This window comes from Dendronephthya gigantea, unplaced genomic scaffold (assembly GCF_004324835.1).
Source record: "Dendronephthya gigantea isolate DGI-Jeju-01 unplaced genomic scaffold, DenGig_1.0 000053F, whole genome shotgun sequence".
NCBI classification, from domain to species: domain Eukaryota; kingdom Metazoa; phylum Cnidaria; class Anthozoa; order Malacalcyonacea; family Nephtheidae; genus Dendronephthya; species Dendronephthya gigantea.
The window spans coordinates 550282-574097 of record NW_021163063.1 but is presented as its reverse complement, the minus strand read 5'-3'; the positions used below and the strand labels follow the sequence as shown (position 1 = coordinate 574097).

The 23816-nt window shown below is 37.5% G+C and overlaps 2 protein-coding genes across 2 annotated transcripts in view; both read right to left on the bottom strand.

The window, feature by feature from the left end:
• The window catches only part of LOC114529003 (exocyst complex component 7-like), a 42551-nt gene extending 36006 nt beyond the window's left edge, over positions 1–6545 (bottom strand). The window contains exons 1-3 of the mRNA XM_028550723.1: positions 6398–6545; positions 6207–6272; positions 5150–5249 (exon numbers count right to left, since the gene is read on the bottom strand). Coding sequence (XP_028406524.1) covers positions 5150–5249; positions 6207–6272; positions 6398–6466 — 235 coding nt within the window. The 5' untranslated portion in view covers positions 6467–6545. The remainder of the gene's footprint in view (positions 1–5149; positions 5250–6206; positions 6273–6397) is intronic.
• Positions 6546–16031: 9486 nt separating this feature from the next.
• On the bottom strand, positions 16032–23816 carry LOC114529037. Its single transcript, XM_028550763.1, has 16 exons — positions 23714–23816; positions 23061–23222; positions 22505–22631; positions 21685–21776; positions 21457–21540; positions 20721–20863; positions 20215–20290; positions 20043–20138; positions 19011–19157; positions 18560–18659; positions 18137–18417; positions 17969–18045; positions 17772–17869; positions 17327–17565; positions 16649–16756; positions 16032–16401 (listed from the first exon to the last, which is right to left on the bottom strand). Exons 1-16 carry the CDS (start codon positions 23778–23780, stop codon positions 16157–16159), a joined length of 2142 nt encoding a protein of 713 aa, XP_028406564.1. The 5' UTR covers positions 23781–23816; the 3' UTR covers positions 16032–16156.

Genomic DNA, 23816 nt, shown 5'->3' with positions numbered 1-23816 from the left:
AGCTCTCTCTCAGAAGCATATGTTACGTTATGACCTGGGTATAGGAAGGAAAATTTAGCCCCATTAAACACGTTTCATTTATTCACAAGCATTATATACGATCGTGATTACACTTGAATGAGGCACATAAAGAACTTTTGTCTTCCTGTTTTTAAAACATCCGTTTCTGAAATTATACAGTAAACCTTCAGCAGGCTTTTTTTCAACGGTGTTTCACTCACGACCAATGTTTAGGATTTTAATTGCGCTGGTTGTAATAGTTGGGACATCAGCTGTTTGCAGAAATGATAAAATGCACTGGTATATAATTATTACATTCAAAGCAAGTATTTTGCCAAGATCAGCTGTAATCAGGTCAGTGATAAACACTGCTGACACAGCGTGTAATAACGTTCCTAGTATTTGTTAGAAAGCAAAAGCAAGTAAGGATTAGTTTTAATATGGAAAGAAATAAGAGTATACTCGGTGAGCCCCCCACCTTCGAAACAAATATGCAGGAGATAACTCTTCATTTAAAATTACCCAATTCTTTCCACATTTTAAAACGTTGGTAAGTCAGTTCTCTGATAAAAATTAATTATTCTAACAAAATTTGCCAGACAGGAAGACCGAAGACTTTGCGTTGAAGGGAACTACTCCCACACAAGTTGGTTATTATTAAACATAATTACTAAAATAGGGTCGGGAATACAAAGGATTTAGAAGTTTCAATCACGCAAAGGCAAAACTCAAGTTGTAGGAAGACTCACCAAGTAATAGATATTTATTAACTTACATACTGAAGATATATAATGTCAACGATATATAATAATGTCAAAGATATACAATAATGTCAACTAATAAAGCTATAATTCTGCTTGAAACTTTTGTTTTAGATGCAAATTTAAACTTCGGTTATATAATGTATTAATTGAAACTTATTTTTTACTGCATGTATATCTATATGAGAAAACACCTCCAACATAAAATGTTATAAAATGAGCAATTTTCAAATGTTCTGCTGACAATGAAAAACTCTATCAAAAATAGATTAAAATGCCTCTAACATTAAGTACAACCTTAATAAATGACTTGTACTAAATAAACAGTCAATTCCCAGGGGATGACAGTCAAACACAGAGAGTTCAGGAAATTTATTATTACTTTTACGTGACTAATTCAAGTTTATTACTGTGCATTGTAGTTTAATTTATAAAGATATATAAAGTGCAGTTTATATAATTGCGTTCACAAATGTAAGTCTTCTACAGTTGAAGAAAAATTACTCGCTCGGAAGTAACCAAAGCAACTGCACCATGTGGATTAGAAATAATCGGAGCATCGTAAAACTCACTATAATCCCTCTTAAAATCGTTATAATCCGCCTTAGAATCCAGACATACATTGTCCTTTAATTCTCCTGTCTCTGAGAAAATACAAATATAAATACTTTTCCTGGCAGTTTTAACCAGAATCCGTCTTGTGACGTGATTTATTGCGACAGAATCAATATATCCATATTCCTCCGGCATCATAACTTTGCGTTCCAACTCGCCATTCTCCGTGTAGATATAAAAACAACCCGACTCTGCGACAATAATTTTTGTTCCATTATTATCTAGAAACCTTATCGCACGCACTCCGCCGAATAATTCTTTGAGATGAAAATTATTATCGACTTTAAACGAATCCGTCTTACATGAAGTTCCGACGTGCAGAATTTTTTTCTCTTGATCTACAACGCCGATCTTTTTGTCATTGTTTACTGCAACGTACACATCACGTGCCCGGTCGTGTTGAAAAGGCAACAGAGAGGCGAGTTTTTTGTCTCCATGCTCATCAAATATTAACAACTTGTAACTGCATAGTTGATCATTGCTTTCTCGAAATCTCGTGATGACGTAAAGGTTATCTTCGGCATCGATATTCATCGCAGCAACCTCGCAACGTGGCAAATCCTCTTGTTTGGAAGAATCAAATATTGAAAAGGTTTCTCCTGAGGGTTTAAATATTTTAACAAAACCATAAGAGCCTGTCGAAACAATTTCTCTTTTGCTATTTACAACATATAAGCAAGATTCCCTAACACGACTGGGAAATGTGAAATCTTGATACGGCGACGTGATATTTACACCAGACTCTTCGTATTTTCGAATAAGGCGATCATCAATGGCTAATGGATGGTAAGTTTTCTTTCCAAGCAAAATCCTGGGCCAATCAAAAAACACTGTTTGCAAGTTCGAAAACCTTTTGGCAAACTCATACAAAAGCAGATTCATTTGATGAACGGACGAAGCATTGTTGAGTCGCTTCGTTTTATTAAACAGAGATTTAATTCCGCCGTCCATCACAGCAGAAAATATTTCTTGAATAGCTTTGACATCATGAAGCTGCTTCAGGTATTGCAGGCAGTCGCTTACCGCCCCGTCAGGATCTTCTGATTTTTCTAAAATTCTGGCGATCATTCGCACCTGCGTCGCTTGAATTCGGTCTTCGATGGACAAAGCTTCGTTGCTGAATGCTTCGGTGGCTTTTTCACGAGCGAGTTTGAACGAATCTATGGCAGAAACATAGCTTTTCTCGGAATGTATTTTCAATGAACTGAAGGCGTTTATTAAAGACACAACTTCGTTGATTCGAGAAACAGGATCAGTTTCTTCAGAGGACGTAGCTGCAGCTGAGGTTGCTAGTTCGGTCGATTCTGATCCATTTTCGAATGCCTTAAACTGCTGTAGCGACTGATAAAGACCATTGATTCCTTCTTGAAGAAAAAGAAGGCTGCTCACTAAATCCTTTCTCGCCAATCCATCCAACTTCCTCTTAATATCATCGAGTTCTCTCACGATCAAGCGTCGAAATTCTTCGTTCGTGACGTCGCCATCGTTTAAACGTTCTGAGATTTTACTGCGAGCCTTGTTCACTAAAAATCCAAACGTCAGCTTCAAAACTCCGCCAACGATCTCAGTCATCTTGAAATAAATGAAGCGTTCTCCAAAGCAAACGTTCTATTTATAGTTCATGAGACAGTCACAAGATCAACACACCCACTCATCACTCTGCAAGACTCCGACCATTTTGATTCAAATTCAAACTATTTAACTGTCTTTCTTTCACGAAAGAATTTCAACGATGAGCTGTCTTTATGCTGATGATACATGCAAAGTTTCAAAATTAAAATGAATCTAAAATGTATTTCATTGGATTATTAAAATTATATTGTGAAATGATGCATCTATAGTCTTCTCTTTGACTGCATACGGATGATATTATATTCCTTTCTTAGGCCCCATAGCTCCTCAAATTTTAAAAACATGTTTGGTATGCAATATCACGTTTAGACATATCCAATTATCCATAATCATGGTTGATAAAAAAGTTTGTATATATCTGCTGTTTCACTCGAAATATAAATCCCCATATTGATTTTATATCTTTCTTTATTTTTATGGTTTTATAAGGAAAAGAGATCGATATAGGTTTAATAAAAAGTTTATGAATGGTTGAAAAATCATATCTTATACTATGTCTCACTTGAAATGTTAAATCCAAATAGTGTTAATTTTATATCTTTCTTTTTTACGGGCAGAAAAGAGATTGATATAGGTTTAATAAAAAGTTTATCTTTATATAGGGGCTATTTATATTGACCGGCTTGCATTCTTGAGATTCAACGAAGTACAAAATTTTTTGAAGAACTTAGGATGTCTTTATAAACCCAGACAACAGATCAATCATAAATCGTGAATGAAATTTCGCAAGAATTATACAGTATAACAATTCTGTTAAATTTTGGAAGTTTTAGGACTTTGCACTGGTTGTCATAGTTGGAACATCTGTCTGGAACATAGTTGGAACATCTGTTAAGCGTAAGCGAGTGTGGTTTAGGTTTAACATGAAAAGAAACAAGAGTATACTCGGCGAACCCTTCATCTTCGAAACAAATGCATGAAAGAACTCTCAGTTAAAATTACCCTATTCTCCCAAAACCTTGAAACGCTGCCAAGTCAGTTCAGTGATACTGCACGATCCTGATAAAATTTGCCAGGCAGGAAGCCTTTGCGTTGAAGGGAACTACTCCCACACAAGTTGGTTATTATTAAACATAATGACTAAAATATATCACGCAAAGATTTACGATCACGCAAAGGCAAAACTCAAGTTATAGGTACACCCTACAAGTAATAGATCTTTATTAACTTACATACTGAAAATATATAATAATGTCAACGATATATATAATAAATAATGTCAACTAACTATATTATACGCAACTAAAATTGGTCATTTGTTCAGAGTAACTAATCTAAAGCTACAATTCTGCTTGAAACTTTTGTTTTAGATACAAATTTAAATTTTTGTTATATAATTATGAAAAAGAAAACATTTTCCGTGTTTCTATACAGTTATAGAAATACGCGTGGGAGTTTGGGAGAACCGACCTCTGAACTATGGATTGCAAACTTGGCAGAACTTCACAGGGTTTCGACTCGGAATTTTATTAACTGAGGGCTTGGTATAACTCGAAATGATGAAGTTTTGGTCGCCGTATAAAGATCGCATCATTTTTGTATTAGCACACACACACTGATGAGATATTTCAGTCAATGGCTAACAACAATACATACATCACTGTACTAGAAAGTTGTGCCCTGTGTCAAAATTCCCTTGAGCTGCGCAGCAGGTAACTGCAGGTAACTCAGTGGTGACAATGTCGCAATGAAAGATGGCAAGATTCGCATTTGGTCAGGACATTTGTTAACTTGTTTACTGCGCATTTCAAAGGAATCTATGTATTCTCTAGTTTAGAATGTGATTTGGTATAGTTTTGTACTCATGTCAGACACTGAGCTTAACACAACACAGTGAATAACATAATATAGAGATCAGTTTTTTGCCACTGATCTCTATAGCAATATGAATATGCATAAAAACTTCAATTTTCGAAGTTTTTTTGCTCTCATTTTTGGGAAAAACTATACATGGTATACAACAACTTATTGTTGTATGTGAATGTTGTAAATGGACCCCACACAAGAAGTACAAACTGCACCTCCACCAATAGCAAGAATTTGAAATAAATCTAAACATATTGCCTACCACTTTTGTCATAGATTTCCTTGAACTGAAACTGATGTAGTGGACTTTTCCTAGTCACTTCATGTAAGGATACTTTTCTGTCTCCTCTGCAGGTCGACAGTTTCACGGTGAACAGGCAGTATATTTCCTTCCAGCTTGCTCAAACGACTATCAAATGACGACAAAATGCCCAGCTAAAATAGATCACAATACAGGAAAATTAATCATCAAGAGATTTGTCACATTTCATCAAAACAAAATCTTTACCAACTCAAAGCAAATAGACACCTCCCATTTGCTTGATTGCATGCAAAACAATAGCCTCAAAATGAGGTGGACAATGTAATCTATCATGGTTACCGAAGGTTATCAATGGTTTTCATTTCCCGAGAACAAATTTGAGAAGTGTCTATTTAACAAAAAGTCATCGAAGGCAAGGTGGTTACAAGTCTATATTCTCTGAACTTAAGGAAAAGTAAATATAGGCTTGTAATTACCAAGCCTGAGGAGAGAGTGGGGATCGAGAGAGGAGAAAGTGGGTGAGCTGTGTATTCTGGGGGAGGTGATCATGAATGTTTTGTGAAATTGTCAATTTTCAGGCAATCATATATACAGGAATGTTAGAAAAATTTTGTTGAGTCAACAAAGCTTCGCTCACATGTAGAAACGTCGAGAAATGTTTTGTCTATTTTAGACAGTTGTCATACCACATTTGATGCTATATTTTATTAGCAATACAGTCCCACTGGAAAAAGATGACATTTGGCGCTAGGTCAAGGGGGTATAGATAGATTGCTAGCTCTTTTGTACCTATGGTGTGAATGAACTCTATGATTGCAAAATTGGACCAGTTAAAACTGCCATTTTGCATGACATTGACAAAAGGTACATTACAACAAAGGGATTCCTATTAGATTTTGCAAAATATCGATTTTGACAAGTTCCCTTGATGGTTCATCAGGTTTAGGGACATCTCAGATATATTTCAGGTCACATCTCTGCTAGGTATGAATAGGTATGGGTATGAGCAATCTGGACCTCCTACATCTATGGTTGAAAGCCTCAATTTATGAATTGAGTCAAAAGCAAGCATGAACTATAATTTTCAGGGGAAAATAATTATAATTTAATAATTTTCCTAATGTACGCACCATATTTTGTGTTAACTGTTCACTTTTAGTCAGACTCTCTTTCAGGAAGGACAAATTAGCTTGTTCCTGTGGATAAAAAAGCACTTACATTTAGCATTAAGGCAGAGAGGTGCAGAAATCATATTTGCTATGAAATTTATTCAGCACCATCAAAATCATGGAGCGTATTTATTTGCGCTGAAACTCCGCACCTTTGAGAGTTTTTCTGCAAGAATCTTCTTCCTTTGAGTGACATCGTCTCCAGCTCCACCTAGCGTCATATTGTCAAAAAGATCTCGATTCTGCGAAGTTTATTCGCAGTTCAAAAACAAGGAAACACAAGACTCACTTCTCGATCGATCGCCATTTTGAAATTTTGACTTTAAATTTGCGGGTGTTCAGGCTGAACGCAATCAGGCAGCTTCGCCATCCAGTAATGTAATGACAGATCAGATGAAGGTTAAATCAGAGTCACTGATCAGAGCACTGGATCAGAGGTTGTTTTCAGCCTTTCAGGTTATCCGTGAGATATGATTTGAGTGAATTTACTTTCTCTTTACTGCCACAATTCAAACCACTAATATTAACCGTGAGCCAATGACAGATTTCAGCATTCCATAATAGACCTTTTTCATGATGACGTCAAACGCGGAAAGTCTGATGTTACACGAAGTTTGATTGGCTCGATAGTTTTGTGGAGCCAATGAAATTTCGTGTAACATCAGACTTTCCCCGTTTGACGTCATTATGAGAAAAGTCTATTAAAGATGCATATGCATGTGACAATTGGCCTAGAGTACAAAATATCACCATTACCTTCCTATAGCCCCCACATAACCACATTGCGTTGTGACGTTGTGTAGAGACAAGACTAAAGAACAAAGACAATTAGACAGACAATTCCACCTTAGCTATATGATGTAGAAATTTGTTATATAAGAACCGAAGGACGAAGGTCACCTTTCGTTTCACAAGTAGCATGTTTCTATTGGAGACTTTATCACCCTGCGAGTTACTTTATCGTGTGACCAACACAAAGTGCATTTCATGTGAACTCAACTGCATGTACACAGCAGCATTGCTATTGACTTCAAACACGCTTTCTTTCAGAAACTCTGGTCAAATGAGAATAATTTATTTATTCTGTGATCATTACTTATATACAGTATTCTGTAGTGTATAAGATTGTACAGTAAGCACTACAGTACGTATTGATAAATGATAAATACCCTAATTTTGTCAATGGTATATAGGAGTGGAAGTAGTGGAGTAGTAGTATTGTACAACTATTGGAGTATTGTAGTGTTTACATAGATTTTGGGTCACATTTCACAACTAAATTTGATCCCAAAAAGGCCAAAATCTCTTTTGCCGCGGCTTCTTTTCGCAATTTTCCTGTAATTTCATCATTTTGAAAGCTTGACCTAAAAACTTCACATGCAAACTTTTCACATCGACCAATCCTAATAATTGATAAAGTTAGTGACAATGCACATTCCTCAGTTACCCATATCAACTCTAGTATCTTGGATAAGGCACTTTTGCTTTTCATCAGCAAGAGATTCTTCTAAAGTTCTAATGATCAAATAAGTGTTCACTGTTCAGTGAGCTATAAAATGCATGGGACACAACACCAGTCACTTCCGCAGCTTTTCTGGAGATGCACAGCATATCAGGCATTGCGTACGAATAAATTTACGAAACTTAATTAGCTTAATGCAGAGTAATGATTGCGCCCGAATTGTTTAATTATTTTAAGGTCAGTGTTCTGGGAATCCAACCCAGAAGCCAAACATACCAATTTTTAACAGTTCATTTGTACAAATATTTGTTAATTTTTTGTGTAAAAATACGGAAGAAAACTTTTCATGATCACCGAACACGTTTTGGTTTGGCCCCAGACATGGACACTGTTTTTTGTTTGCCAAATATGAAAAGGAGGGAAACCGGAGTCCCCGGAGAAAAACCCTCCTGACCGCGCAATATGAAATCGGGATTTCAGATTACCTGGTCTGGCCAGCGGCCCGAATTTGTTATTTTGATTTAGAAATAGTCCGCAATGAAGGCAGTACAGACAAGTTTTGTTTTGATCTGTCGTAATTAATTAACCGTTTTAGTTGCGCTCATTTGAACAGAGAGTCCCAAGAATTGCCATGCAATTTTTGAGCTTCCATCAAATGGATCCTGGTGGTCTAGCGTGCGCATGCGTGCATATCGTGCGTTACAAAACAGCAGGCTGTTATCATCTGAATTGAATTGAATTGCATTTCGTCCGACAGTGGCAACAAAAATTATTTTTGGGCGATCGCAACTTTGGTGAAATCGTCGAAAAACATTTTTTTAATTCTGAAATTGTTGTAAGGATTTCTCAAGCGTAATCTCATCTTCATTCATACACGACTTGCATGCTTTTTGATCTTAAACCGATGTAGACAACAACACTCTTCTATTACCCTTCTCAAGAAATTTCTCATGCACCGTTTAAGTATTTTTGTAGATTACGGAATCGACAACGTTATCGGAATCAACATGCATTTTAATCATAATAGCTACTCCTAACATCTAGTATACTCAAGAATGGATGATGGTCCTTACCTTTTACGCCTTATAATTACCTTTCGTGAAACGTTCATCAAATTTCGCTTGCCTTGTTCGCTTGATTGCTCCGCTCCATTCCAAACATCTTAACAAAATCTCAAAACACGGTGAAGTGTGCAAAAGATTAATGAAACAAAATGAAACAAAATAATAGTTGTGTCAAAATTCAAAAGGGTCTTTCTACCGTACAGTTAGTTAAAACAGACAAAATACAATATTTTATTAAATAATTTAATGAAGTTAGCCAAAATGATTAATTAAACAAAATTTAGACTGTGATGCGAAAATTGAAAAACAATGAGAGAAACAGAAGAGTGTTGTGTGTAATCATCATCAAACCATTGATTTTTTGTTATTTGAAAGCTAAATAATCCGAAAGCAAGTTTTTACGTGAAATTTTCATTCGCTTTTACACAAGGATACATGCAGCATGCTCTGAAATGTTAAAAGTATAACTTTTGATGCCACTGACGTGCTTCGAAGCGGTCGATTTATAAGCAGGCTGAACAGAGGAACTTATATGATCATATAAGTGCTCGCGATTACCTTCGTATTAATCTAAAATTAGGCTAATACGAATTCGAATATGTATTTTCGCATTGCGTGCGCGTCGACCATGCTAATTGCGTTTGTTAGATTCATTTTAGCGCTTTAGAGCTGGCATGCGTCTTACGCAGCAGTTGGAATTCACACGCAAGTGACAAAACTGGGAATGTTTCATCGAGTAAGTTCGAAAATGTAGTCATCGGAACTTTGAAAAAATTTAGTGTTATCATGCACTGCCGAAAAGGGAGAAATGTCACTTGGTATGTGAATATACTAGGTTAGACCACCAGGATTACCCGAACCCAGAAAAAACATGCAATACTCCAATCAGTATACTTATAGTATGTACCTCAAAAAGCTTCTACTTGAACACTCGCCTTTTCGTCGATCCGATCATCATCTGGTTGGCGGTCCTTCATCATTTAGTTGGCGATCTTTCATCATCTGATTGGTGATCTTTCATTATCAGGGTGGCAATCCTTCATCATCTGGTTGGTGATCTTTCATCATCTGGTTGGTGATCTTTCATAATTTGATTGGCGATCTTTTATCATCTATTTGGTGATCCTTCAAAGGGTGAAGTGTAAATATACTAGGTTAGAACAACTGCTGAATCACCAAAAGCTAGAACAACCATGCCTTAAACAATATATTGGTATAATATAGTATGTACCTCGAAAGAGCTTCCACTTGAACACCCGTCTTGTCGTCCAATGTCAGATTGGCGATCCTTCATCATCTGGTTGGTGATCTTTCATCATCTGGTTGGTGATCTTTCATCATCTGGTTGGTGATCTTTCATCATCTGGTTGGTGATCTTTTATCATCTGGTTGGTGATCTTTCATCATCTGGTTGGTGATCTTTCATCATCTGGTTGGTGATCTTTCATCATCTGGTTGGTGATCTTTCATCATCTGGTTGGTGATCTTTCATCATCTGGTTGGTGATCCTTCATCATCTGGTTGGTGATCTTTCATTATCTGGTTGGTGATCTTTCATCATCTGGTTGATGATCTTTCATCATCTGGTTGGTGATCTTTCATAATCTGGTTGGCGATCTTTCATCATCTGGTTGGCGATCCTTCAAAGAGTGAAGTGTAAATATACTTGGTTAGAACAACTGCTGAATCACCAAAAACGAGAACAACCATGCACTTAAACAATATAATATAAATATAATATAGTATGTACCTCGAAAGAGCTTCCACTTGAACACCCGTCTGGTCATCCAATGTCAGATTGGCGATCCTTCATCATCTGGCTGATGATCCTTCATCATCTGGTGGGTGATCTTTCATCATCTATTTGGTGATCCTTCAAAGGGTGAAGTGTAAATATACTAGGTTAGAACAACTGCTGAATCACCAAAAGCCAGAACAACCATGCACTTAAACATTATATAAGTATAATATAGTATGTACCTCGAAAGAGCTTCCACTTGAACACCCGCCTTTTCGTCGATCCGATCATCATCTGGTTGGCGATCGTTCATCATTTGATTGGCGATCTTTCATCATATGGTGGGTGATCTTTCATCATATGGTGGGTGAACCTTCAAAGGGTGAAGTGCAAATATACTAGGTTAGAACAACTGCTGAATCACCAAAAGCATGCACTTAAACAATATATAAGTATGATATAGTATGTACCTCGAAAGAGCTTCCACTTGAACACCCGTCTTGTCGTCACCAATCAGATTGGTGATCTTTCATCATCTGATTGGCGATCTTTCATCATCTGATTGGTGATCCTTCATCATATGGTGGGTGATCTTTCATCATATGGTGGGTGAACCTTCAAAGGGTGAAGTGCAAATATACTAGGTTAGAACAACTGCTGAATCACCAAAAGCATGCACTTAAACAATATATAAGTATGATATAGTATGTACCTCGAAAGAGCTTCCACTTGAACACCCGTCTTGTCGTCCAATGTCAGATTGGTGATCCTTCATCATCTGGTTAGCAATTCTTCATCATCTGGTTAGCAATTCTTCATCATCTGGTTAGCAATTCTTCATCATCTGGTTAGCAATTCTTCATCATCTGGTTAGCAATTCTTCATCATCTGGTTAGGAATTCTTCATCATCTGGTTAGGAATTCTTCATCATCTGGTTAGGAATTCTTCATCATCTGGTTAGCAATTCTTCATCATCTGGTTAGCAATTCTTCATCATCTGGTTAGGAATTCTTCATCATCTGGTTAGGAATTCTTCATCATCTGGTTAGGAATTCTTCATCATCTGGTTAGGAATTCTTCATTATCTGGTTAGGAATTCTTCATCATCTGCTTAGCAATTCTTCATCATCTGGTTAGGAATTCTTCATCATCTGGTTAGCAATTCTTCATCATCTGGTTAGGAATTCTTCATCATCTGGTTAGGAATTCTTCATCATCTGGTTAGGAATTCTTCATCATCTGGTTAGGAATTCTTCATCATCTGGTTAGCAATTCTTCATCATCTGGTTAGCAATTCTTCATCATCTGGTTAGGAATTCTTCATCATCTGGTTAGGAATTCTTCATCATCTGGTTAGGAATTCTTCATCATCTGGTTAGGAATTCTTCATTATCTGGTTAGGAATTCTTCATCATCTGCTTAGCAATTCTTCATCATCTGGTTAGGAATTCTTCATCATCTGGTTAGGAATTCTTCATCATCTGGTTAGGAATTCTTCATCATCTGGTTAGGAATTCTTCATTATCTGGTTAGGAATTCTTCATCATCTGGTTAGGAATTCTTCATCATCTGGTTAGGAATTCTTCATCATCTGGTTAGGAATTCTTCATCATCTGCTTAGCAATTCTTCATCATCTGGTTAGGAATTCTTCATCATCTGGTTAGCAATTCTTCATCATCTGGTTAGCAATTCTTCATCATCTGGTTAGGAATTCTTCATCATCTGGTTAGGAATTCTTCATCATCTGGTTAGGAATTCTTCATCATCTGGTTAGGAATTCTTCATCATCTGGTTAGCAATTCTTCATCATCTGGTTAGCAATTCTTCATCATCTGGTTAGGAATTCTTCATCATCTGGTTAGGAATTCTTCATCATCTGGTTAGGAATTCTTCATCATCTGGTTAGCAATTCTTCATCATCTGGTTAGGAATTCTTCATCATCTGGTTAGGAATTCTTCATCATCTGGTTAGCAATTCTTCATCATCTGGTTAGGAATTCTTCATCATCTGGTTAGCAATTCTTCATCATCAGGTTAGGAATTCTTCATCATCTGGTTAGGAATTCTTCATCATCTGGTTAGCAATTCTTCATCATCTGGTTAGGAATTCTTCATCATCTGGTTAGGAATTCTTCATCATCTGGTTAGGAATTCTTCATCATCTGGTTAGGAATTCTTCATCATCTGGTTAGGAATTCTTCATCATCTGGTTAGCAATTCTTCATCATCTGGTTAGGAATTCTTCATCATCTGGTTAGGAATTCTTCATCATCTGGTTAGGAATTCTTCATCATCTGGTTAGCAATTCTTCATTATCTGGTTAGGAATTCTTCATCATCTGCTTAGCAATTCTTCATCATCTGGTTAGGAATTCTTCATCATCTGGTTAGCAATTCTTCATCATCTGGTTAGGAATTCTTCATCATCTGGTTAGGAATTCTTCATCATCTGGTTAGCAATTCTTCATCATCTGGTTAGGAATTCTTCATCATCTGGTTAGCAATTCTTCATCATCTGGTTAGCAATTCTTCATCATCTGGTTAGGAATTCTTCATCATCTGGTTAGGAATTCTTCATCATCTGGTAAGGAATTCTTCATCATCTGCTTAGCAATTCTTCATCATCTGGTTAGGAATTCTTCATCATCTGGTTAGGAATTCTTCATCATCTGCTTAGCAATTCTTCATCATCTGGTTAGCAATTCTTCATCATCTGGTTAGGAATTCTTCATCATCTGGTTAGGAATTCTTCATCATCTGGTTAGCAATTCTTCATCATCTGCTTAGCAATTCTTCATCATCTGGTTAGCAATTCTTCATCATCTGGTTAGCAATTCTTCATCATCTGGTTAGGAATTCTTCATCATCTGGTTAGCAATTCTTCATCATCTGGTTAGCAATTCTTCATCATCTGGTTAGGAATTCTTCATCATCTGGTTAGCAATTCTTCATCATCTGGTTAGCAATTCTTCATCATCTGGTTAGGAATTCTTCATCATCTGGTTAGCAATTCTTCATCATCTGGTTAGCAATTCTTCATCATCTGGTTAGCAATTCTTCATCATCTGGTTAGCAATTCTTCATCATCTGGTTAGCAATTCTTCATCATCTGATTGGTGATCCTTCATCATCTGGTTAGCAATTCTTCATCATCTGATTGCCGGTGATCCTTCATCATCTGGTTAGCAATTCTTCATCATCTGATTGGTGATCCTTCATCATCTGGTTAGCAATTCTTCATCATCTGATTGCCGGTGATCCTTCATCATCTGGTTAGCAATTCTTCATCATCTGATTGGTGATCCTTCATCATCTGGTTAGCAATTCTTCATCATCTGATTGGTGATCCTTCATCATCTGGTTAGCAATTCTTCATCATCTGGTTAGCATTTCTTCGTCATCTGGTTGATGATCCTTCTTCACCTGATTGGTGATCTTTCTTCATCTGGTTGGCAGTCCTCCAACATCTGATTAGCTATCCATCGTCCGGGTGTCGATATTTTCCACGCCACTCACCCGGGGCCTTCGCATTGTGCAGGCAAATACAAAATATATGTCATGCAATTTTGTAAGAAATATTGATCGAAAAACATGCAGCTTTGTTTCCGTATTGGTGGCGAGAAAGCAGTAACACTCGACTATTATCTCCTTGCAATATCTCATGCATTTTTTATGATTTAGGCGCTCTGTAAGCGACATTTTTTCGTATGTCGGACTATTATCGTTCAAGTTTGAAGAAAACACAAGTGATGGGGCCCCAGAATCACTTGTATTTACTCCGCAAGCGCTTGACACGACCAGTTTAACCCAGGGGTTGGAGGAACTAAAACTGTAATTCGAAAAAATTTGAAATTCAATGAGGTAAACAGAAGAGGGTTCGGCATATCTGAGCTAAAAATACGTATTTTTTTTCTTTGTTTATAAAACCATGCAAATATTTTGACCGAAATTAAAACTTTTGTATTTGCGTGCACGAATTGTTCCAGCTCCTGTCTCATATCTCTCAACTTCGGCGTTTCTTTTATCCTAAAACAGAAGTAAAACGTAATTTGTAAAGGAAAATAGTTCACGGACAAATAAAGTTTGTTTAAAATGACTTGCTTTGCGAGACAAAAACCTTTTAACTGTATATCTAAAAATGCGTATTTTTTGGTTGTCATTGTGAAACGAATTGACATAAGAGGAACAAAGGAATCCGTACAGAAAAATACTGATACTGAAGTAAAAAACAAGTTCCGAACCGATTAAAACTACAGTCTACAATTTAGGAGCTAAAATATACCCTGGCACGCGTTAAGTTTATCACGGTACAATGATATAATATGATATGAAATGAAATGGTTCTAAACAGCTGAAACCCAGTTGTACGAGAGACATGAAGCACATACATTGACAAATACGGAAAATTATATGCATTCAATCCAGTTTAAATCTCTATTATCCTATATAGAAATGATGTTTACGATACGGCATCGTATGTTCGAGACAAAGTCATGTATAGGAGAACGTCCCGGAAAAGTTTGATTAAACTATCCTAGTTTCGCTCAGCGTTTTCAAACGTGTTATTTCAAGCCTCAAATACAAAATACACATGCATTGATTAATAAAACAATACCTATTATTCGCTGCAAGCAAGCGTTTGTGTTTCGCTTCAAACTTCGATCCCCATCTTTCAGCGCCGTACAATTCGTTCTGAAATGAAATATTGAAAGGAAAGCAAAATCAATATCACAGCCGATTCGTATCTGATAAAAAATACACAATATCGCGCTGAAATCATGAAAGAATGTGCCTCCAATTGCGAATGTCTTCTCGCTATTCATAACAATACAAAAGGTCAGAGCGATGAATTAATCTACGAGGACAAATAAACGGTTTCTTTAAACCAACTATGTACCTGGTCACAGAGCAAAATTCTTCTCTCAAACTTCTTCTCAGCTTCTTCCCATTCGACCGACTTGAGATCCTTCCACGAAGACTTTACCACATTTGATTTTCTTCGAGAATACATCCAGCTTTTATTGCCTCAAACTCGCCTCGCACGATCCATTGTTTCAGATCTCTTGCATTCTAACGGACAATGCACTTTATGCATCGAAGACACTTTACAGTAAAAGCCTATGTAAATGATGTAGTTTCCCCGACCCAGTTTGGCAAATTTGCCCGGAAAAATTGAACAAACAAAGTTTTGCAGACTCGGAACAATAGTTTTTGAATATTTCTATTGTCCTTTGCAAATTAATGCAAAATAATTAATGCATTGTTTGGTCTTTTAGGCCTAGGGTTATACGTCGCATTTTGGTCGCCTCGAATGCAATTCAAACAATAGACGAGATGATAAACCTCATGAAGCTTCATTATCATCTCACTATCAATTGTTTGAATGGCATTCGACGCGACCAAAATGCGACGTTTAACCTAGCTTTACTTGTAATCGAGAAACCACATACAAAATTAGCCGTTAACAACTGTGAGAGTAATTCTCCCGAGCGTTGAATTAAACAATAAATAAATACACAAATAAACTTCGTCTGTTTAATTCATAATCGATCGCTTTAACACCACAATAATAGATATCATTACTACATCATTCATACTAACTTTCTTGCGCTAAAACTAAGAATAACTTGACTTGCATCGATTATTTTACCCAGCTCGTCTTATTTCGGTGTCGATCCAATTTCTGAACTTCGCAACGCGAGCGAAAACGGTGTAGCGCTCAGAAGATGAGCATCTCGGAGAACCCCAGCTGACGGCTCCTTGAAGAACGAAACGATTGTTCCTGTCCCGGCATACATAGGGGCCGCCGCTGTCACCATGACAACCACTTAGGATGCTGTCGTCAACCCCGGCACATAACATTTGCTCTGTGATCGATAATCTGTCGCCACCTTGCGAAAAATAAAAATAACACTTCAGTAAATGCTTTTAAACTTTGTGTGGCGGGTAGGTGGGCGGAGGAGACACTGGAGGGGTGGTGGGTGGTGGAGATGCAGGGGTCACTAGTACGGGGGTCTGGTGATGCACAGAAAGATGGGAGGGGTGGCACCAGTACGAAGCAGGAGTTTGGGAAGCTATGACTTCAATAAAAACTGCAGGATTACCTAGTTGATTGACGAGAAGATTACGCATACTTACCAGGAGATTGTGCGAGTTTTCTTTTGCATTCATCCTGACTTCTTGGTGGTAACCTTGCTTGCTGTAGTGTGTGGTGAGAGCTTCCCGGGTGCCGGATTTTACCCCAACCTATCAAAGGTAAAAAACACAATTACAACCATCACTTGATGATCATTTCACAAGTCGCGAACTGGTTAACTTAACACAGGTAAAAAAGCGATTGTGACTGTCAAAAAGTTCTCAAAGTCCGGCTGAAACGAGAAGTATGTTCAAACTTTAAAGACGTTCGTAAAGAGACAAAATGAATCCCGTTCATTTTGATAATTGTAAATGGAGGAAGTCTGGATCCTAAGGGTATTATTATACTAAGAAAGTTTGCTAGGATTTATTTGCCGGATTTGTTAGTTGCCTTCTTATTTTTCCTTATTGAGTATGTAAAAGCAAAAAGTAGAAGCGAGCAAATCCAAAATCTTTTACTAATTTTCCTTGCGATATTGAGAAGACAAAAGTCGACTGATATCGTTTGTAAAAACATCGTATTTTTACAGTAATTCTCTCAACAAACAGTAAAATGAATGGCTGTAGTCTCTTCCTACCGTTTAATTTCTGCTAAATACATTTCATGTAACGGCTCAATGCTATTCAACCGACTTACCAGTTGAAAGATGCAATGTTTTTCACAACCATCATCAAACTTACCAGTGATATAACACTCAGAGTTCAAGGGAACATCGAAGTTATGGCTTGGTAAACAGACAGTTGAAATGCGGTTGTTCAATTTTGCGGGTCGTTCGAGTTGGATCAACGCGATGTCGTTGTTGAGAGTAGGTCGACCATACTGTGGATGAACTATCACCTTCTTTGCTCTGATTCGCTGCTCGTGATTCTGCGGCGAGTTTCGGTTGTGCGCTCCGAGAAGGATGGTGTAAGATGAAGCACTAAAGTAAGAAAATTCGCTGTCAACGTGAAATACTCATGTGAAATAAACACAAATATAAAATAATTTTAGAACTATGTTAAATGGAGTAAATTGAAATAATAGTCTATTATATTACAATTTTATGACAATGATAAAATGGCTGAAAAGGTGTTCGTGTTGGGGGGGTATACGTAGTCGTCGTCCTTGGACTTGTAACAGTATTACCTCGGCGACCGAGATACGCAGTGGGCAGCGGTCACAATCCAGTCGGCATAGACCAACGAACCACCACAACTAAATCTTCCTGATCTCAATAGGGCGACCTGGAATGAAAGAAAATTCAGTGTAGCGCATTAAATAGGGAGCTCCTTGAAAAGGCTGGAGAAACGAATGCGTTGAAAGGGGGGAGGGCTGTGGTTTACCTGCCAAGGCCAAGCCCCTGGGACTGCATTCGTTCCACCAATCACACGACCGCTGTTACCACCAATGCCACATGATCCTAAACATACGAAGGTCAATATTTGTTACAAATGCTTATGAACGATAGCAACAGTGCAAGAAACAACTACACATTATCCTAAGAAACTCACCGACTGGGGGTCTGGTAACTGGTACTGTAGGTCTCGGGGTCTCCGGACCCGGTCCCCCTGAAGAAATAACCGTCATTATCTGACTAGGACCTAGGCGTCTCGGCTTTGTAACCTGTCTTATCCACGAAGGTCTCTCAGGTCCTGAATATCCCACCAAGGCATACGATCCTCGATAAGCAGGTCTGACTGGTTTTACGCCGCCGACACGAAGCATCGCGGTCTGAAGTGCTGACGTCATCCTCGAGGCACCTTCGTCCTGGATGGCGATCAGAATAATTTTTCTACAAAAAAGTGCAATAAGATCATTTTCAAAAATGGCACCAAAGTTAACGTTGCAATGAATTCTAAAGCCCTCTCGCTAACATAAGCCAACCAGCAATGAATTACACTTTTTGAGACCGAGGAAATAGTACATTTGCCTACCGCTGTTTAGCATTAGCCAAATCATTTAATTTCTTTGCCATTTGTCCTGATTGATAAGTGGATCCGTGAGTGTCGTATGCTTTTCTGTACTCAACGCGACCTATAAATAGATGAGTCAGAGATGAGCCTTGCAGGATAGACCTGAGTGGACTGTTTAGAACTGACATCTAACTGCATCTCAAGAAAAATAGGTTGTAACTGATGGAGCTGTCTAGTATAAAGAGTTTAGTTTAGGTTTCCTCCTGTGGTAATACTGGAATGACTAGATCAATAATAGATGATCCTTACTAGATCTCTAGGAAGAACAGCTAAGAACTGATAGAGCTATCCAGTATAAATAAAGTTTGTTTAGTTTAGGTTTTCTCCTGTAGTAACACTGGATCAATAAGAGATGATCCTTACTGGACCTTTAGGAAGAACAGTTTAGAACTGATACCAGAACAGTTCTCACCAGTTTGCGAATTAACAACAACCAAATTATGTCCTCTTCTCTTAGGGGCATAATCCACTCCGTTGACCTTGATATATGCGCGACCACAGTGGACTGAAACCAACTTCGGGTCATCACAACCTTCGCTTCGCAACTCAACTTTGATTCCTGAGAAAAGTAACGTGTTTATTTAGATGAGGACAGTGATAACATCAAACATTTATGGCATACGCCAGGCCATCCGCCATGAAGCCATGGTATCAGTCCTAGAGAAAAGTGAAATGCCTGGGAGCGGGGTGGCTCGCTGGGTCAATAATTTTTCCGTAATTATAGTCTTTAATTTCGAATATTTTTTAGTCCACTCAAATTTACAAGCAATATTTTTAGCAATTTGTATTTTTTGCTTACTTCTTCAACGTATATTTTAATAACCAATTCAAACAAATGAGTATTCTAATTTCCAACGATATCGTAATAAATCCGCCATGCTTACAAATGGATTGAAATTAGTTATGTCCAGTACATATGTTTGGCCAAAAAAAAAGGACAAGAAAGGACAAGCATTTGACCATTAAAACAGCGTTGTTATTTATGTCAAAATATTTGACATCATAACTAAAGCATGGTTATATTGTTTAATGTTTGTATATGAGCGCCAAACACGCTGGAAACTTTACATAGGACAAGCATTTGACCATTAAAACAGCGTGGTTATCCATGTCAAAATATTTGACATCATAACCAAAGCATGGTTATATTGTTTAATGTTTGTATATGAGCGCCAAACATGCTGGAAACTTTACATAGGACAAGAATTTTACCATTAAAACAGCGTGGTTATCCATGTCAAAATATTTGGCCATGCTGGAAACTTTACATAGGACAAGCATTTGACCATTAAAACAGCGTGGTTATCCATATCAAAATATTTGACATCATAACCAAAGCATGGTTATGTTGTTTAATGTTTGTATATGAGATAGAAAAATGTTTGAAACATGTTCGGCAAATTTATGGGGTAACAAATATTATCAATACAGGCGCTATACTCACCATTAGAAGGTGCCGTTGGTCTAGTGGGCACGGTGGTCACTGGTCTGGGGGGCATGGTGGTGACTGGCCTGGGTGGGGTTGTGGGGCGAGGGGTAGCTATATAAAACATTGATTGAAGTCAACGAACGTTCAGGATAACAGGGTCCTATCGCGACCATCCTGGTGATCCTACCTTCTCCACATTTGTACATCAAGTTCATCTGTCGAACATCACTGGGACTCAGACCCCGTCGTTGTCCGAGTGTCACCTTGAATGAAAAACGTCACAAAACATGCATTAGTTGAACTCGACACACCCTTGGCCTGTTTTCCTCTCCTGTTCCGTGTTGTAGCGAATCGTGTCGTATTCTTTACTTCTAGTCATTGCATAATGCATCAGGGGTCGAGGAAGATCCTTAAATGTAGGGATAGGGGCTAATATTCATAGATTCATGTTAACACACCGTAAAAACAATCAATTTTAAAAGAAACTAGTAATGCTGAACGTGAATATATAAATATTAGCCTCCCCATATTCAAGGATCTTTCGTGGTGCCTACATTTGTTCTAACTTGGGTAAAGTACTCACGCATTACATTTCTCTACAAAACGATGTTGTATAATCTGTCATTAGGCGCCTACTTTTTTTTTCGGGTGTTATATGACCGCAATATTTAATGGACGTGTCTGGAGTCTTACATCAGATTTCTTTGGTACGATCGTATCCTGACCGTTGTTCGAAAAGGCTCGTCTTCCGTAGTGCATGATACTTCCATAATCATACGGAACATTTAGAGAATCAATCTGTGTCCTGGTGTATTTTTTGAAGTTGTGACGATTGCCTAAAGAAAGAAAAGTAATATTTCAAATATTACACGCTCTCCTGCCTTTTTGATTATGTTTCAAAATTACTTTTGTTAGGCTGACCGCCTGACCTAGCCACTGGCCTAAACCCATTATCTCACCCTATGGTCGAAGAATATTACTTAAAATGAACATCTTTTAAAGTGAACATCTCGCCCCAAAATTTCATTGGCGAAAAGCGTTTTGATAAAACTGAAGAAATTATGCTCCGAAGTAGAAACTTTTCTCCATGTTTGTGTAGTTTCGACCAGGGATGATTTTCCAATTTATATGAACCCCCACCCAATTTATATAACCCCCCCACCCAATTTATATAACCCCTCCCCAATTTATATACCCCCTACCTAATTTATATAATCCTCCCACCCAATTTATATAACATCCCCCCACCCAATTTATATAACCTCCCCCCACCCAATTTATATAACCTCCCCCACCCAATTTATATAACCTCCCCCCACCCAATTTGCATAACCTCCCCCACCCAATTTATATAACCTCCCCCCACCCAATTTATATAACCCCCCCACCCAATTTATATAACCCCCCTCTACATAACCTCGACACTCACCGGAGGGGATGTTATCCCACATAATAGTGACATATTCATCACGATCAGGTCTGGATTGTTCGTGCCAAAACCCTAGGGCATGTCCTGCGGAAAAGATAAGCATATGTAACATCAGTCCACCATATAATGTTTTGAAAAGCTTTAACCTTTTCAATTGCAATGTGACTTCAATCCAAGGAAAGCGTTCTTTAATTATAAGGCATATTTAATCGTCCACATTCAACGTACCAATTTCATGAACAACAATTCCGTGATGCCAACATCCACCGGCTAAACTGATCTTTTGCTTATGGCCTGTCATACCTACATACGACCAACATCTATAAAAAAGTTTCATTCGAACCACAGTTAATAGAATATACATGGTTTGGAGACCACATAAAACTACAATACAACTCATGAACTATGTTGAGGTAGATTTATGCAAAAAGTTGTTCCTTTCTCGTCACACGTCTATTGTATTTTGCACAGATAAACCAATAGCAATCTTATAATTAACATATTATTAAAGTCAAGGTTGAGGAGCTTAGAAAGACGAATGTCATTGGTAAATTTGGCTAAAATACAATAAACACGTGACGAGAAAGGAACCATTTTTTGCATAAACCTGGACAATAACATAATGAGTTGTATTGTACTTTTATTTAGTCTCCAGACCATGTATTATCTATTAACTGTGTTCGAACTTATTACGTAAGTAAAACAAATTATTCAGACTTTATAAACGCTTTTCAAAAGAAATCTGAAGGAGACGCTATGATTTTAGAAGGAGAAATCATTTATTGCTTTCGGATTGAACGAAAATTGAAATAGTATCGCACCCGTTCACAGAGTGAGGTTTTTAAAGCCGCTTTTGAAGGAAATTTTAAATTCAAAAAATGATTGGCTTAAGTTCGTGAAACCCGCCCTTTAACAGTCACATGAATAAAAAAAAAATAGGAACTAAGCCCAAAATTCACAAATTATTATTGGTAAGGTGTTAAAGGGGATTGTTAAAATCTACATGTAGAAGAATCTAAAAAGAAAGTTCAACAGGTAAACGACTTACCCTCCACCCTTGTAGAACTCTGTATATGCCCTATCGTTGCTAGCTCTGCGTTCGAATCGTATGCAAGTTTTATCCGACCATTCTTTCATTGCACTCGCAATCACTTGCATGGCGCTTGAACTACCGCCTAAACCACAGCAAAATACGATAAAAAACAAAATGAACTGACGCGGTTTAACCAGTTGTTTGAACTGCTTGTTTGAACCGATGTGGTCAACATTTATACTAAACAAGAAAATACAAGTGACAAAAGCAACAAACAAACTTTTTGTCCAACTTCTTCTAAAAAACACGAGAAGTTATGTACAAGATCTCGTTAGACTTTCATGGTTTGTTTGGTTGTGATATTTTCACCGAAAGAAGCAGGCGAGTTGCTTGTCATTTTAAGAAATTGCATGAGGATTGAGGGTTGAGGATTGAGGATTGCATGATGACTTCAGGTGCGAGATATCCCATTATAAACGAAGCTTTTTAAACTTGACCAGCTGTTTAATTCTACGAAGTCTGCTCGGTCGAACAACAGACGATTTTCTTGCGAGAAAGAAAAACAACTTACTCAATGAGCTTGCGATGACGTATTTGAAGACGCCATTGGTCCATCGTTTGGTGCTTTTCGCAGCTCCGAAAGTGTTCGCAGGCTCCAAATCTAATTCATTATCGATCGCGTTTTTCTGTTCCCGGGTAAGTTTAATATCACCTTCGAATTTGCCCGCGAACTCTAAAAATAATGGAAACCACAAATGTATGTCTGTATTATTGTATACGGAATTGCACAGACACTTGAGTTTGACCTATATAGAAATTGTTTATCATGCACTGATCGGAGATTAACGGAGATAGTTTTTTCTTCATCAATAGAAAGATTTAAGGTATAAGATATTCAAAAATCTAGCTTTTCTTCGAGTTGTAATACCGCTTAAAAGAATCGCTGTTAAATAGATGAAGTATCCTATTTAATGTACGTGTCTGAGTGTGAGAGAGCTTTCAGCTTTTAGAACACAAAGGTAGTAAGAATACAAATGGAGAAATATTCGTCTTCTTCAAGTTGAAAATTTCAAGACTTACACTGAACTTATATAAATGCTATGAGGTTATTCCGAATTTCAGTGTATAGGTAAAAAAAATTGGCAAGTATTTGTCAAAATTTTTTATCTACACAATCGGAATAACTTTGTTTTAGGAAATTGATTTAGGAATATACGATTTTACCTTCAGGTGACCTGGCAAAAGTTATAGAAACTCCAAGTACGAGAATGATGATACTCGACCAAGCCATGGTTGAAATGATGAAGCTGTTCTCAAGATGAGATCT